Here is a 17,562-nt window from a genome sequence, read left to right as displayed (position 1 = left end):
AGTGAGGTTTAGAGGTGCTGGTAGGTAGAATGTTTTTTACCTTTGGACAGAGCCCGGCTAGCTGTCCCCCCCACCCTGTTTCTAGTCAATATGCTAAGCTAAACTAACCGGCTGTTGGCTGTAGCCTTAAATTAAAGAAACTCTCAGCAACAAAGCAAATAAGTGCATTTCCTAAAACGCCAAAACTACCACTTTAATCAGACTTTGCTGGTTAAAATGACCAGTTTGCATTTGCACAATTCATGAATCTGAATGACGCTTTGCCCCGTTTATCACAACCGGTTTAAAATCAAATCGTGAGAGAATTCGTATTCAGTCTCCTGAAGCTTCCCAATTGGTCTTTCAAAAAGCATTCATCCACATCTCAGTCAGCTGATAAGAGTAATGTCAATAACGGGTAAGACGGCAGTGTTTTGGATCCCGTAGCTGCCCTTACAGAGCCAACATGTCCGCCGTGCTGGGATACAACATTCATACGCTGGAATACAAAAAGCCATCTACAGTTTTCCAAATGTGTTTACTGCAGCAACTCCCGTTCAACAGATTTGTCAAACAGTATAAAAGTGCGTCTCCCATGATTTCAAATAACTTCAAGATGAAAAGGATGATTTAACAACAAGTGTAAAACAGATTCTAGGAGGATTTTTTTCTTCCTTTTTGTATTGAGTTGGAAGATTTAGAGTTCTCAAAGTTCGAAAAGGCAGCGACAGTAGAGTTGAAGGGAGGAAGGGAGGAGGGGAGGGGGGGGGGGTCCTGTAGTTTCTGTAGAATTTGACATTTCCTGTCAAACTGAGCCGCTGTGGCTTTGAAAGTAGTGATTAGTGCTCTTCCAGCCAAGATGGACTGTCCCCACCTGGCATTTTCAACTTGATGTGGAACTGCTTGAGTGTCTGTTCCAGCTGCTGTTGGTTTCCAGCGTAGTACGCAGCTATGGCGTTGTGGAATAGGATGAGCTGGTTATGCAATACCTTCACCTGGATTTGGGGAGCAGGAAAAGTAAACAAAGAGATGGTGAGCACAATGAAAGCCATTAAGTTGGTGCCATCTCGAGCAGAACAAGCCTCTAGCTGACCTTGTTCTCTTCCAGGAACTTCAACTTGACGGAGACGTCGTTCCGCATCCTCTCGTACTTCTCGCGGTGGATCTGGAACTGCTGCTGGCAGTGCTCGATCTTGGGCATGGCGGCGGCGTCGCGGGGCCCCAGATTCAACTCCTCCAAATCTGTACGGTACGCGTCATACTCAACCCTAGATGTGTGGTGTTATTTAACAGTATCACAAATATGCAATATGAGTGTATAACAGGGCTGTAGTCCATTCCACCTTTGTCGAGTCCAAGACCAGGACTAGTCGAGACCGAGTCAAGTCCAAGTCCAAAGAGGTTCAAGTCCAAGTCAAGTCCGAGTCCAAATGAGGGGACAGTCAAGATCATAGAAAGGATCAAATTCGGCCATATTATTTACTTTAAGTATAAAATGGAAATGTTCCCATTGCAAGACTGTTAAAAAATCAACACGAGACAAAAGTAATCCCTGAAATGTTTTATGAATGAGAACATTTGTTCAATGCCTCAAGAATACGCTTAAATGCATTTTGGTGAATAACACTGAATGTTTGTTTATAAGAAAAATCCACAAGAGTCCTTTAATATGTATTCATTTATACGTAGGCTTATAATATTTTTCATACAGGTTGCATTATTCAATTAACTGCCTGAATGAGAGTAGACATGTTAGCTTGTGTTAGGAGTAAGTGGACACTCTTTTTGTGGAGAAAAAGTTCGGTAATGTGACGCTGTCATGAACCCTAACTTGTCATGAGAAAAACTGAATGACACTTAATGACAGAAGCATTATGTCATAAACGTTTATGACTTGTTTATAATGTTTATGACACATTCATGACTAGGTGTTGAAATTAATCAAATAATTGATGCATCGAATCGGGGACATGGACGATGTTGCATCGATAATCGGCCGGGCCATAATCGATTATTTCTGTTTACAATTTAATGTAGTCCTAGCAACATTTCTGTTTACATATTCTGGTATGTTTTGCACATTCAGGAAGTGCCATGTGGTCAGTGCTGTAGTTTTATGTATCCAATTTATTTATTATTAGAGCACTGCAGAATGTTTTGTTTTGAAGCTATGAATTAAATATCCTACATGGCTTTAATAGAAAAATGTATTTGACGCATCGTGATGCATTGAGATATTGAATCGAATTGAATCGCTGACATGCTAATCGTAATCGAATCGGGAGATCAGTGAAGATTCACACCTCTATTCATGACACGCGTCATGTCACTCTAATGTAGATCCCTTCAAGTAAAGTGTAACCCAAAGTTCTAGTTGTGTTTTTGCATGAAGTGTGTAGTAAATGTGGCTACTAACGCTGTCTGATAACTAACAAAAGATCCAGCCAGGACTGAAACATTTTATCCAAATGGCTAAATAACCTTTTGTGGTGTGCGGGAACAATAAACACACATGATCATGCATTACCTACCTGGCAAATTCATACTGTTTGATATTAACCATGGTGTCTTCGATTGTTTTGTCCACGAGTGTGTTCACACTGCAGATGAAAAAGTTGATGGCACCCAGCAGTGTCTCTCCATTTTTGGACAAAAGCTTTTGGGTGTCAGCGTTGTAACCAAACTCCTCCTAAAGAAAAGAGTCAAACTAATTGAAGTCATCTCACTGAATTTTGCACCATTCTTTACAGTGAGGTGCAAGTATATATACACAGGGGTTATAGAGATATTAAAACTATATGAGTAAAACAATTAAGTTGACTGGCACCTTGTGAATTAAACAAACATTTAACCTATGGAGAAACCCACTCCTCATAATAGTTTCCAAAAAATAAAAATAAATGTAGCATAGTACAATGCAGGGCTGTGCAATTAATCGAAATGTAATCGTGATTATGATTTTGGCTCCCAACGATCACAAAAAACCGAATAATCTCTTTCTTTTCATTACGTTTTACAGTAAACTCTTATTTTCTCTCGTGTTCTGAATGAGAAAATAAAGTTTAAATAGGAAAAGTATAATGGCAAATTTCACAGTTGTCGGTGTGTTTTTTTTTACTGTTGATTTATTTAACTTTTTCCACTGTTTTTAAGTTCAATAATTGCAAAATCTTTCCAGAAGTCAAGGCGTAATCGTGTTAAGTTATTGTGATTTCAATATTGACTGAACTAATCGTGATTATATTTTTTTCCATAATCGAGCAGCCCTAGTACAATGTTCCCAAAAGAACATCTGACACAACAACTGAGATATAACATACTGTACATACATATATATTTCTATGATGCAGTAATTGTACAGCATATACTCACTCAAATATAAAACAGAATGCACTTGGTATTTGAAACATGGAACAATATAGATAAACTATATTGTATAATTGTAACCAAATTAGAGGACTCCGAGGAAGAGGACCTAAACTTAAATTATGCATGACTCTTTACTGCCTTTTAAGCCATTAACGTGATCTAAAGGCTCTGACACACCAACCCGACGGCCAACTGTCGGCAGAAAAGGCAGTCGGACTGATCATTCAGCTCCCGTGGGTCCAAAAAGTGCCTCGGAACACACAGAAGCGACGCCGACTTGAGCGTACGTTCTGCGTGTATGCGAGACGTCATACGTCTCCATAACAGCAGGCGCCGCTAATCTGTATTGTTGCCCAAAAAATGAAAACCGGAAATGACGAACGCGTCACAAGGGTCTGGCTGCTCCCGAATTTCAAAGCAGACCATAATGGCGGCTCGTTCGGAATACGATATACAATACTCGTATTTTACGAATATAGTTCACCGAAACGTGTTTCTGAAAACATTTTAAGCGAGAAATAGGCCATGCAGTTGTCTGTTTTTTTTGATCGACAAAGGTCAGTTTGAAAGATTTTCGTCCGATTTTGAGAGGCGTTCGTCTCGCTAATCCCGCTCGTAAGTGATTCAACAAGTCAAATCGGCCCAAATTAAAGCCGACGGCTCCTCTGACTGACGACAGCACGGAACACACCAAACAGACTTGAGTCACCGACCTCGCCAGACTGTCCCAGATCTGCCAACCTGAGTGCAAAGTAACTAAAGCTATAAAATAAATAGTAAGTAAGTAAAGTAAAACGTTCAATAGCCTACTTGACTCTGAATTGTGGTGGACTAGAAGTAGACTAATAAGTAGGATTAAATGAAAAATACCCAATTAAAATTGAATCAAAGTAGCCGACGGTAGGCTATAGTTATTTTCCACCGCTGATAAAATGTAATATTACGTGTAGCAAGACTAAACATTAATTCTCAACATGTTATCTGTCAGTTGCTCGGTCACATTACTGTCGTCACTGACAGGACACAGATGTTGTCAGTTACCGTCTCTGGTTCTGGCTCTGACCACGGGGAACAGTGACGGGACTTCTCGCTTCAACGCAGCGTAAAAAACTCCGGAAAATAATGTCCGTGTCGCAAATGTATCTCTGCAGTCAAATTCAATTGTGAATTGTAACGCGTTACTCCCATCACTGATGGACACTATGAACGTTTTTTTCTTTTATCCATTTATTTTTAATATCATTATGTTTCGGGGGGTGGGGAGTATTTGTTTATGGGACTGTGTTCTGTACCTGTTGCCCCTTGGTGACTGATGTCAATGTCTGTCTTGCACACGTTGCAGAACGGGTGAGGAGGTTCTATATACTGTCTCTGTGAGGTAGCCTGGACATGTGGAGGAAAGGCCATCTCTCCCGTTAAGAAATCCTTTTTTTGAGGCGGTTCAGCCATGGCATGCAAGCCTACGGTTATCCGGACAGCCTGGCTTGCTGAGGCACTGAATTGAATTAAACGCCCGAAGCAATTCGCTAGGAGGGGCAGGTGGGCAGAGGGTTCAAATGCAGCGCTTTGATTGGCCGAAAGCTTTTCACTCCACTGCTCAGCGGCAGAATCAACGTCACAGATGTAGATTGCATAGAAACTAAAACCGGAGAAATGCGAGATGCAACAAAATGCGTACCTAGAGAGCAGCGAATCATACAAGCGTACTTAAGGGTCAAAATGCGTGCTGAGTACAAAAAATGTGTACATGTTGGCAGGTCTGCTGTCCGGCCAATGTCAGGGCCTTAAGGGATCAGAGTAGAGTCAGTAAACATTTGCCCAGCACATGAAACACACGTCAATACATATTCAGCGTTATTTTATGACTCTTTGCTCAGACTAAGTAAGGATGATAACACGCCCCTTCCCGTTTATCCTACCAAATCTGATTGATTACGGTGCATCTAGTATGTACTCACATGCAGTTCTGGTGACTTGAGGCTGAGGTCGGCGAATGCGTCGCCCAGCTGCCTCTGCGTCTGCATTATCTGGGACAGCTGACTGGCCAGCGTCTGAGCCAGCTTGATTACATTCTGGTATTTTCTCTTGTTGTCACGGAGGACATCGATCTGAGCCTCCAGCTCCAGGTCCACGGTCCTCGAGCCTCGACCCAGCTTCTCTGACAGGATCTGCCTGGTACACTGCAGAGGACAGAGCAGCATTTTAAAATATGAGGAATGACAGCTGGGAGTTGCTACTGTGCTTAAGAGAAAAAGCAGAGAGACTGTGAAGGAGACAATCAGAGGAGCAGAGTGGAGCCAAAATACGTCTAAAACAAGAGTCAGTTTGGGGTACAGTTCACTTTTCTGCCAACATCCTAATAAACTGAGAAGAAAAAGACTGAGCATAAGGCTGGGAGAAGAAGCAGAGTGAGGAAGGACATAAAAAGAAGTCAAGGACAGAGAGGATTACTTTATATGTGTTGATGCTCCACTTTCTCACTAGGTCCAGTTTTTCCATGGCTGGGCTCTTCAAGTCATCTGAAAGGACCACCGCTCCACTCATTGGTTGTGCATTCATCTCACCTGGACAATTAAAAGTCATTCACTTAGTGGGTGATTAAGTTTTTAGATTTGCAGGCTAGAGAGCGGTGGTGAAAATTAGGGAGGCGTGATTCAATTGTTATAATCATCAACAGTGTAATGAGATTGTCATGTTAACACTGAAACTTCAACACAGACCAAATACTAAATTTAAGGCATTAGAGAATGCGGACGACATCTAGGATTATTTAAAAAGGTGCAGTAGGTAAGCCTTATAAAACTAACTTTGTCATATTTGCTGAAACTGTCCCTATGTTCCAGTAGAACTACATGAAGCAGCTCATTAAAAATAAAAAAATTCCAGCTCCTCTGGCACCACCTACAGCCTGTAGTGTGGGGGTGGGAGGGGCTTAGAAGACCGTTTTGGGCTTTAGCAGAAAAGGGGGAGGGACTGAGAAGTTGTTGATGTTCAAATTTTTTTGGCTAAGTCCTGGATCTTCGCAATCCTACCTACAGCACCTTTATTTAAATCAAAATTAACATTAAAATACAATTAGTCATGACTTACCTTTTTTTTTTATTAAAACGGTCACAGTAAAAGTGAGGAAAAGTGCTTTATTGTGGTTTGGGCATAGAGGGGAAATGCTGAAAGGTACTAAGCCCCAGAAACAGACAAAATATAGTTAATATGATATGAGACAAGTCAAAAAATATAGCAGTACATACTGTAAATACTACTCTTAGTTAAATAAATGAAGTATAAAAGAAACATTTGCTTCCCAGTTAAAATAGTTTAAATATTACACCATGTGTCAAACTCAAGGCCCGTGGGCCAAATCCGGCCCCTGCACAGATTTTGATCCGGCCCGCATATCAATTTAGGTTCACAATAAATTTCGGCCCACCTAGTTTTTGGCACTTTTTTTCCCCCCGTTTTTAAAGTTGTTTTTGTTGCTTTGTTCTGCCTTTTTTTTATGATGACTAAGGAACTTTTTTTTGCTGACATTTTTAGGGCTTTATGTCAGCCAAACTGTAAGCAAGAAGACTTTATAAGACATACAATAATACAGTCAAAGATATTTGACTTTTTCAAAATGAAACCATCTCAATAAACTGAAAATGTCTGGCCCTTGACGTGATTCTTATTTTCCAATGTGGCCCTTAGTGAAACTGAGTTTGACACTACTGGTTTACACAGTGACTCGACAACACTCTGCAACATATAGATGATAAAAACTGTGCGCTCTACAGCTGTAGTTTTATGAAGAAAGTTAGCTTCAGCGAGGTAGCTAACATTAGCTGAAAAATATTTATTTTTAAACTCCAGTTTAATTATTTCACACACACAAAAAAAAGATGTATGCCGTTATATTTTTGACTTGTCTGACAACCTTTTATTACATTTGTCAGTTTCGGGACTCCATAGAGAGAAAACAGGGGATACTATGGATGCCAACTTCTGCAAGGACAAAGGTTACAAGCAGGAAAACCCACTCAGATGAATTGTGAAAGCAGTTTTTTTTCCAAGCCATAAATGACTTTAAGGGGTGTGTAAACACGTATCATTAGCCACTGCAAAGCAGAAAACTACTTCCGTTAGCCCAGACTTATGTGAAGACTAAGTTTGGAGAGTCAACAAACAAGAAAGGAGAAGAAGAAAGGTTTGATTCTGAATGGAGCACAGCCTGTGGGAACAAGCAGCAGGTAAGAAACTGATGAAAACCAAGAAGAGGTACAATAGCACTGCGGTTAATTTAGTGTGCAAACGGTGACCATTCAGTATCATCTGATTCATACTCCATCGCTGCTGGTACCTTTCTCAGCCTGACTATCGCTGGAAGAGCGCGCCAGGCGGCTAGCAACAGCCGAGCTGGGAGCTACAGGTGTCACGGGTGACGTGGGCATGCTTGCCGACCCTGGGAGATATTCAGAGTTAGGATTCATTAGTATGTCACCATCCAGCCTGCACAAGTGTAAGGGGGGATTTCTAACTGATGTAGATTTCCTTTGCATGTTTTTTGTTGGTTTTGTTTTATCACGGTGGCTCTCTATATTGCAAGATCAATGTGTTAATGAACAAAAGCCTACCTCAACCAGTGTAAATAACATGGGAAATAACCATGGCAACATCATGGCAAATGGGCTACAACAGCTCACCACTCTATGCAGAGATTTTTATTTGCATTTGTAACAAGGGCATGATGATGAAAAGGAAAGGAGGGTTACAACCTGGAGATCAGAGGAAACTCATTAAATTCAATTGGATGTCCACCTTTACACATTCAAATTTCAAAACAAAAAGTGGAGCGCTGCAAATACATGGAGAGGAAGACTGTTGTGTAAACACAGAATGCTGCAAAGCAATACAAAAAAATGTAACGAGGCATGATACATTCATGATGAGCTTCTCCGTCACATAGACTGTATATAAAAACGGACACAAGTCTCTACTTCATACCACTGTACAAAAGTGAAGCCAAAATATCGATCGGATACAGGTGCTGCCATCCTGTAAATTTTGGAGCTAAGTCTGTGCAGAAGTGGTCTATATTGATTGACGCGATTGCTCCGGTGCCGCCGGAGGTTCTGCCGGATGTCCCTCATTTTCAGCCGGATGTCTGTCACCTTCCGCTTCCTTTGTGTTGCCATTCTAAACTCCGGTGGATTTCTGAGGACTATGGTTAACTGCTCCTCAGATCTCTGCAGGGTAAATCCAAACAGCTAGCTGGACTATCTGTCCAATCTGAGTATTCTGTTGCACGACTAAAACTACTTTTGAATGTACACATGTTCCACCGAAACAAGTTCCTTCCCGAGGCTATTTTGCAGAGGCTCCTTTAGTGCGTTCAACGCTTAGCACCATCCAAGACGATTGTGATTGGTTTAAAGAAATGCCAATAAACCAGAGCACGTTTGTAGTGATAGGGCAGTGGAGCCGTGGTATCAAAGTTCCGCCCATACACCCGCCCGACCAATCACGAGTCAATCACAGCTGTCAATGATGAAGTTTCACCCAGTTTTTATAACATCAAATAACTAATACAAAATAAACTCATCAGAAAAAGAAACACTTGAACAAACATCACTGTGATAACAACTACCTAAAATGACAGAAACCATCTTTGGTAAAAACTTATTTGACGTGTACTTTGATTTTTTTTTTTAGTTTGGCCCATGTCCCATCCACTAACATGGCAGGGGTGGGATTTATGACCTATACTGCAGCCAGCCACAAGGGGGCGACAAGGGGGCAATCAAGAAGTTTTGGCTTCACTTGTACAGTCTATGCATCAACCCCTGCTCCATTACATTTAGCTTGATGAACTGGGAAATGGTACACAAAACAAGGAGAGCAACGAAAAAAAATCGGGCAGTGAAAATGTTTTACCTTTGTATGGTCCTGATTCAATGATGCCCTCTGTTGTTGAAGCGAAGTTGCTGGAGGTGACACAGGACTCTGAAAGATTTAGGGCCCTGGGGACACTGGGGTAGGAGTCCTGTGAAAAATATTCATATAAACAGGTCAAATGGTTCCTAGAAGACAGGCAGCAAAGACAGGGAACTTTCTGCACTTTCTGTGTGTGTGTTTAACATTTGGGGTTCACCAAAAATTAAAAAAAGAAAATATATTAAAAGCACATTAAAAGATTCATATCAACTTCACAATAAAAGCCATTATAATTTGAGTTTTTTTTTTTGTAAATCGGGTGACAGATATGTTCACTCAATTTACATAAACATACTCCCCACACACCTGCTCTCACCTGTATGGTAAGTTTTTGTCATTAGTCAACAGCACTTAATTAAGTACTTCAGCTTTTTCTTTTTAGATTTTTTGGGGGCATTTTAGGCCTTCATTACACAGGACAGCTGAAGACAAGAAAGGGGGAGAAGGGGGAATGACATGCAGCAAAGGTAATGAACCCGCGGCCGCTGCGGCAAGGACTGAGCCTCTGTACATGGGGCGCACGCTCAACCAGGTGAGCTACCCAGGCACCCCTTATTTAATTTTTTATATAATTTAAAAACTGAAGGTTGAGAGGGGCACAAAACAGAAGAGAACCATAAGTTTGGTGTGGGTGCTGCTACTGTATTGTTACGAATGGCCGATTGGGGGGAATGGTTGACTGTACAGAAGCAAACCTTTCATAACATTTATGTCACACTAATGACTGAAGTTAACTCATTGCGACCCTAAAGTAGCAAACAGCAGCTATGTGGTGCACTGTATAAACCTGTGTATGCATTTACAATCAATGCCTGTTTAAAGATTTAACATTTTGAGGCTGCATACATTCTTGTGGCTGTGGCATCCACCCTGCCAGACCGTCAGTGTGACTGTGAGCTATTAGAGGTAAACAGCAGGCCATCTGGAAGCACTGCTGGCTCACAGGCACATGAATGAGAAAGAGAGGGCACCCTGAGGTCCCCATCAAAATGACTTCACTGCAGAAGAATCTCACCTTGACTGTCTTGAAGACGTCATCGCTACATGGAATTAAACCTTTTTGTAGAGCTGCAACAATTTCTTGAATTTTCATTTAAAAATGGGTCGAAAAAAATTAATCTGCAACTATATCGATACATTCGTTAATTGTTTGAGTTTATTTTCAAGCAAAAAAAGAAAAGCCAAACATTTGCTGGTTCCAGCTCCTTAAATGTAAAGATTCTATGCTTTTCTTTGTGACTGTTGGATGAAATAAAAGAAGCAATTTGACTAAGCATTTTGCCCCGTTTTCTGATATTTCATAAACATAATTTAAATTAAAACGACGGCTAATATATGACAATAATTGCTGGTTACAGCCCTACGTTTGCATACATTGCCAAAGACATCAATTTTGCACGTTTGTTTGTACCGTTACATTTCATCCAGGAGTAGAGTTGTTAGTGTTTTATGTCGAGCCAATTACATCATAACAAGGGCTAATAGTGTTGTTAGAGAGACACAATCTTTCAACCAACGACTTTGAGGACATAGTCAATGCTTTGTTTGGGAAGCCAGGAGGCTTCCATTGAGACAATTATACAGTTTTGAGAGATGCACTTACCCTCTGGAATACGCTTTCAGGGCTCTGATCCAGGTCTCCATTGCTAGTGACTGGGATCTCAGCGGCTGAGCCTCTATGGGACTCCTCAGTCATTGTGCTTTGCTGTAATGAGGGGGGTGACATGAAGCAAGTTATTCTATAAATCTATCCCAAATAACTTCAAAGAGAGAGACCTCTATACAAGGGCGTGAGTTTGAGATCCACCTATATTGCGAGGTCGTTTGTTACTGTATATCTTCGGGGGAACAAATACTAACCTGGGGGTTCTTCCCACTAAGGAAATTTTAGGTATCAAACACTTCACTTCCTGCATTCTGGTGAATTATGCAACACTGTGTGCCTTTTCTGCTTTAAAGGAGAATTGCGGCCAATTTTTATGTGAATCTTGATCGCTATAAATATGCGTGTCCTTTCGTTTGAAAAAACCCCGACCCGAATCGGTGCAGGCAACACGGAGTAGCTGCAGCTACGTGTACAAGCTTCCATTGAGCTAAAACGGCAGTTGTCGGGGCAGGTTTTAGAGCGCCTTTGTGACTCTTAACAGACACAAAATGCAACTCAAATGTCTGTGCTACATGAACAGGGCCCTTACGTGACAACAAGATGCGTTTTCAACTCAGACATTGTTTTAATGTCTCGATTCTGCTGGTAGCTAGCTTGCCCTGTTAGCTGCTAGCTGTTAGCTGCCGTCCGTGATAAGTGTGTTCAGCCAACATAACACGCAGCAGTTCCGTGTGTATTTGTAGCTCATCCATTTTGTGTGTAAACGATCTGGTGTTGGTGAGTAGGAGGCTTGGCTGTGTCGATTTGTGTGGTAATTTTAGCTGCGCTAGCAGGCAACACGGAGTAGCCTACTCCGTGTTGCCTGCACCAATTGAGGTTGTTTTTTTTTCTCAAATGAAAGGGGGGGTCACACACAAAAAAAAAAAAAAAAAAAAGAGTCAGGATCCACTAATGGGACACAACAGTTACGGGCTGCCATCTTGTGGACACCGCCATGGAGGAAATGATTGGCCTGGTCCGGGATTTTTTTAATAATATTTGTTCTGTGGATATACATAGAGATGGCATGGCAGTGTGATTTCAGAGTGAGTATATACATTGGTGATAAAAAAGATCATTTCACCATCTCCCCCCTTTTCTTGATTTAGCGGCGTATTGAACACATCTCATATTATGTGCTGCCACCCATTAGGCTATGCAAAAAAGGGAATCAACTAGTTATCTCTAACATCGCCTGTTCGCCATAGCAATGATTTGTATACGATATCTGGTTTCTAGTTGCCATGTTCATGTCAGAGTTTCCTAGCAAATACAAGGCTTTGTGTGTTACAGTGACATCATTTATTTCAGACCGCATTAAACCCTGTCTGTCATGTTTTCTAACTGGTCATTTTGTGGTTAAACTCAAAAAAATATAAATAAATAAATCCTCTGATGCAGCAACGTGCATGGAACTAAATTCTCCTTCCCTCTTGATTGTTCCTGAGGACTGTAATGACACGGCGACACGTTGGCTTGCTTAGCTGCACATTTGCATGCTGGCTTGTAGCAAGCCACAGGGTGGAGACAACAGTTTGTGCCAACATCAGTTTTGTTTAGCCTATGATAGACTGGCTGCCTGTAGTTGCAGGCTGAAGAGACTGCTGTTAGTTTTAGGAGCTACGACACTGACCTAAACACTAAAAAGCTTTACATGCAAGCTCTGTGACTAATAGTGTAAAAGGTGGTTAATGTGGATTACACGCCTGGCAAAGGGGTTAACACTGAAAACATGTATTTTAAAATCAATAAATCAGATTTGAATCTTTGAACAAGATCCTTCAACTATAGGTGGACCTTGACCAATGTCTAAATAATGCAAATGGCTACCGGATCACCAAGTAATGAGATCTGGGTCTCGTCTAAACTGACTAAGCGGGTTTACTCTGTGAGCTAAAAAGTGAGTTTAAATCAATGAACACATTTCATGTGTGAAGCTAGCATGTTTGGTTTCAGTTTATTTAGTAAATTATGTGTTTACTCACTAACAACCAAGTTTATACTGGGTTAATATAGTTTAGTCTAACTCAGACTATGACTTTGAATGAAATTTTTAGAATTTCGTGACCTTGGACACAGTCCCATTGATAGAATACTAAAAAAACAATTAATCAGACGATACAGTATACATAACCAGATAGCTTCTTCAAACCCTGTTTAAAGTCTTAAATCACTAAAAAGGTGGGTCATCTATTGCAAATACATGAAGATAGCATTTTGCTTTGATCACAGTGTGTCATCTGATACTGTAAGGTGTGTTTATAAAGGGTTAAAACTGGTCTCGGAGAAGAACGCTTTATACGTGTTAGGATGTTTGGCTCTCTGGAAGTCAAACCATCTCTTTGTAAAGCCACAACCAAATATTTCTGATTTGCTGAACCAGAATATAACAATATAACAAGACCAAAGTGAAGATTTTATGTTGGTACGTGTGATAAAGACTTTACTTTGAGTGTTGTGTCATGTGACAGACACATAAATACTTAAAAAGGCAATATGACGCCTGCATGCAGGCAGATCAGCACAGACATACACTGACATCAAGTTTAAACAGGCTGTGTGGTAGAAGCACATCTCGGATTACATGCGCTTCAAAAACACAGCGTAAATTGTTGTTTTCTTTTAAATTAGCTGTGGCTGTTGCAGAACTATCCACGTATCTCAATTTAAGATTCATTTTATATTATGAAACCTAATGGGACTCAACCATGTAATCCAAGATGATCAGGGGGTCTCAGAGCAAATAATGATCCAATCTAACATCTGCAAACATTCTGCAAGGAAGCTTGCTAATATCAGTCTACAGGAGCACTGAGTATAAAAGTGGCTGCAAATGAATGCAGCATATGAAAAGGCAAGGTATGACAAGTCATCTTGTGCCGTTGCCTACAGTTCAGTATCCTGGATACAAGCTAACATGACGTGGGAGGAAGGGATAACAACAATAAACGAATTGTCCAATTAGCTGCGTCAGCTGAAGAGGAAGGAATCATGGCTTGCCTCTCAAACTACAGAAGAACGTGACACATAACCACGTTGCACAATGCCGGGATTAAGCTGCAAAAAGCACGGAAAATGTATCTTTAAGTAAAATCTATGGATTACAACTGTGTTGCATTTAGAGTTACTAAATGAAAAGAATGAAAAAAAAAGAAAATAACATTTTTTATTTTAAATATGTGTGATCTGATGTACAATACTGGCACCGAGCAGCGAATGTAAATCGACATCCTGAGGAGTCGCACATTCCAACGACACAAGAAATGTGGGACTGCCTGAGAATGTGCTGCCAGGAGTCCAAATCCGTTTCACTTAGCCAACCATGTGACTGTCTGACAGCATGTAGAACTCAAAAGCTCTATGTACACCCAACTAACAAACAGGGAAAAATTTAAAGGAAGTGGCATCATAAAAACATCATGTACAATACATGTCACTTGCACACAAACAGTCAGTGCCCAACAAAAGAAGGCAAAAACTTTATAATAATATACATATAGATTGCATAGCAATAAACAGCAAATAAATCCTTCTCAACAATCACTTTGAGATAGGCCACACTTATACAAAGCAGAGCAAGTGTATGAAGCCTTGATCATCCCCAAACACACAAGGCACATCACAGAGCAACACACAAGTAAAAGAAAGAAAGCCACCGACTGCATCATCAACACAGATACACCAGCTATATATATATTCCTTAAAACCTCCAGCAAAGCAGAATGAAATCTGAAACACATCTATCAGGGAGAAACAAACAATCTCTTGACAGCTATAACTCAGGTTCATGTAGTTGATTATATCACGTAAAGCTTTACAACTAAATTCAATCTAATACTCAATGATCATATTGGAAAGAGACCACCACCACGACAGCAAGTGAAGATCAGAACAGCAACACGAACAAGAGCACAATGAGGAAGTGCTAGAAGAGCATCCAAAGTGGAGGTAAATATCACCTTTGTTTCAGTGTGAGAATCTCCACTTTCCTCTGGTGTTTCAGCCGTTTCAACATGACGATTTGTCTCGTGTGCCCCATTTTCTACACTGTCAGACATGTGTGCAGCATCGCTGCCACTGCATGTCTTCACCACACTCTCTTTCTGAATGCCCTCATCCTCCTTCTGAATAGCCGTGTTTTCTGCATTTTCTTCGGCGCTGTCAATATCAATGTCGTACAGCACATCATCTCTGTCATTTCTTCCTCTACTGTTGTCTACACTCGCCTGTTTTACATCCTCCCTCAAACTCTCTTCTGCTTTGTCTGCCTCCTCAAAATCCATTTGAGAGTCCTCGGCTGAGGTCTTCCCCGATTCAGCCTCAAGACTAACTTCAGACATACCTGAAAACAGACAGATAAAAGGGTATAAATAGGTCCTACCAAGCTAGTAGACTGCTTATAGTGCACTAATACAGTACAATAAAGGAGTGCAATACAAGTATACCTCCGTTTTGTGCCTGTATGTGAATATATTATCATTACAATCAAGTCTGGGCTAAGGATTTATTTTTCCTTAAAGATAAATCTGACAATATTTGAAGGTTGTTTATAACACTTGCTGCTGTTTAGATGGCCTTACCAGAAACCTCACAGACTTTCTGGATAAAAGCGCTTGATAAAAATATATTTTTTACTTTTTCCTCCCATGTTGTGACTATTTTTAAGAATGTAGCTGGAATGACAAATCTCATTGCTCATTTTGTACAACACAAGAACAATATGAATGCATTATTATTGTGAATGAATTAAAGTATGTAGGCTAGATAGACTTTGTTCCCAAATTGGACATTTGTTTGCACACTGTGTACACTATCCATGTCTATTAAACATGGATGCATCCATACAGCACGTACACCCAGTCAGACACTCCCACATAAAACATCCATACACGCAAACTCAATTGTTTTAATTTTGGCTCATTTCCTACAAATCCAAAGAGAAAGGCCACTTCCAGCTAGCTACCTTCATTGATGGGTTTTCACTTTGTAAAACCTTTGACTGGATTTTGTACGAGTTTGTGCTCTACAGATACACTTGAATTTTATACTGTTCTGTTAGCTGGTAAGGCAAGGTGCTCATTTCCAGGTTTTCAGCTCACTGCAGGAAAATACGACCCATTTCTATCGTGATTACTGAGATAGGTTTGGTACTTCAGTGACATTAAGCTAGATGGGAAATGACGTGGATGCTACTACTTGTACAGTTGACAAGTCAAACAACACTGCTGTTGTCACAATGTTTGCTCTGTTTCTCTGTAACATTGCACACCGGAACTAGCTAGCTCTCACGTTTAGCAGAACAATTACCTGTTGCAGCCTTGCAGCACAGTCACCTGACTCGCGAGGGTGTCCAAATGATAAAATACTTATACATGCTAGTAACGACACATAACATTAATATAACTTAATGAAGTGTTATTGCTATATTGCATGGTTAAGGCTATTTGGAAAGCAAGCATTCAACAAACATTTATGTAGTTTCACCTCCCAGTCAGTTAGCTAGCTTAAAGCTGTCCACTACTTTTAATGTATCAAAGCCGTTGACGTGTTTGCTGACGTTAACCTAGCTAAACAGAAGATAACGAACCTATGAAAAACTTAAATAACAGCACTTTAAATGGTTAACGGTATTTTACTATTCCGCCATACAAGTAACTCAATGCCACAAGGGAATGGCGATGCTCACAACTTTAGTTAACATTAACGTTACCTGTGTGCGGTCGTGGCTAACTATTTAGCTAGCTGCGAACTGTTAGCCGTTGTCGTAACGTTAGTTCACTGAACTCCTTTTTGTCGTGCCGCACTGTGCTTCTTCCTGAAAGGCAGTGGGCCTGCTGTTAATGCAAACGTTGCATATAAATATTCTACTAATTTGTCATCGATGGTCCTCGACTCTCCTGAAGCACACTAGACTTGTTTGAACCCCGGAAAGACTGATCCACTGTGCGGACCGGGCCGTCGGCTGTCATCAGAGGCAGACCACATCATTTGCTGCATGCGCTCGCCCCCTGCGGTTAAAACATGCTCTTTGCAGGTCTTCTTCTTCTTCTTCTTCTGTTGGCTTTCCGGCAGACTAGATGCCTCGTGGCATATTGCTGCCTCCCACAGGACATTTTATGCACCAGTCAAAAGTATTGTCAGCTTCAGTGGAGTAGTCCTGTCGCAGAGATGTAATCCATGACGGCTCACTATCTCACATTTATATTCAGGGGGATTTAATAAGTCTCTCAATGTCATGTGCTGTATTCCCCCTTTGCAGTTTGTGTCCAAGGTCTTTAAAAAGTGAATTTAGAGGAAAATATATTTAGACACGTTAGGTAAAAAACAAGACAATGAGCAGACTATGAGAAGCTTTGCTTAAAGCTAATGTACTTGCACTTACTACTTGGTGTCTGGAGTTTGAACCTTCACAGTTGAATGCACTTAATTGTAAGTCGCTTTGGATAAAGGCATGTAAATGACATGTAATGTAATGTAATGTAACTAATATTCTGGTCAAACCTTCCTCGTTAATGTTTATCTCAGCTACAACTACAGTTTTCTCCCTGTAACGTTGGCTTACTCATAGATATATGGGCTTACTACAACGTAGCATTACA

At 40.7% G+C, this 17,562-nt stretch overlaps 1 protein-coding gene across 4 annotated transcripts; it reads right to left on the bottom strand.

Annotated features, from left to right (window-relative positions):
• Window positions 1-498: 498 nt before the first annotated feature.
• arfip1 (ADP-ribosylation factor interacting protein 1 (arfaptin 1)) lies at window positions 499-17,360 on the bottom strand. 4 transcript variants are annotated; one of them, XM_028599716.1, is made up of 10 exons: window positions 17,346-17,360; window positions 16,674-17,236; window positions 14,923-15,305; window positions 10,922-11,023; window positions 9,259-9,367; window positions 5,800-5,912; window positions 5,307-5,528; window positions 2,511-2,668; window positions 1,073-1,247; window positions 499-974 (listed from the first exon to the last, which is right to left on the bottom strand). In XM_028599716.1, exons 3-10 carry the CDS (start codon window positions 15,301-15,303, stop codon window positions 819-821), a joined length of 1,416 nt encoding a protein of 471 aa, XP_028455517.1. In that variant the 5' UTR covers window positions 15,304-15,305; window positions 16,674-17,236; window positions 17,346-17,360; the 3' UTR covers window positions 499-818. The 4 variants fall into 4 exon arrangements, with proteins under 4 accessions (XP_028455517.1, XP_028455508.1, XP_028455526.1 ...); XM_028599707.1 differs by lacking the exon at window positions 17,346-17,360 and adding an exon at window positions 7,685-7,786; XM_028599725.1 differs by lacking the exon at window positions 17,346-17,360 and adding an exon at window positions 7,685-7,786 and having other exon boundaries at window positions 15,190-15,305.
• Between the last annotated feature and the right edge of the window lie 202 nt (window positions 17,361-17,562).

Source organism: Perca flavescens, chromosome 2 (genome assembly GCF_004354835.1).
Source record: "Perca flavescens isolate YP-PL-M2 chromosome 2, PFLA_1.0, whole genome shotgun sequence".
Lineage (NCBI taxonomy): Eukaryota > Metazoa > Chordata > Actinopteri > Perciformes > Percidae > Perca > Perca flavescens.
The sequence above is the reverse complement of the archived record's forward strand: the minus strand, read 5'-3'. Positions and strand labels throughout refer to the sequence as shown.

Bases quoted from the DNA above. Each gene is read 5' to 3' on its own strand.
- arfip1 (XM_028599707.1), bottom strand. From the start codon at position 15,303: ATGTCTGAAGTTAGTCTTGAGGCTGAATCGGGGAAGACCTCAGCCGAG. The intron at 7,787-9,258 runs GTAAAACATTTT...AATATCTCCCAG, and splicing joins TGAATCAGGACCATACAAAG to GGTCGGCAAGCATGCCCACG. The intron at 2,669-5,306 runs GTGAGTACATAC...TCTTTTCTTTAG, and splicing joins TCAAGTCACCAGAACTGCAT to GAGGAGTTTGGTTACAACGC.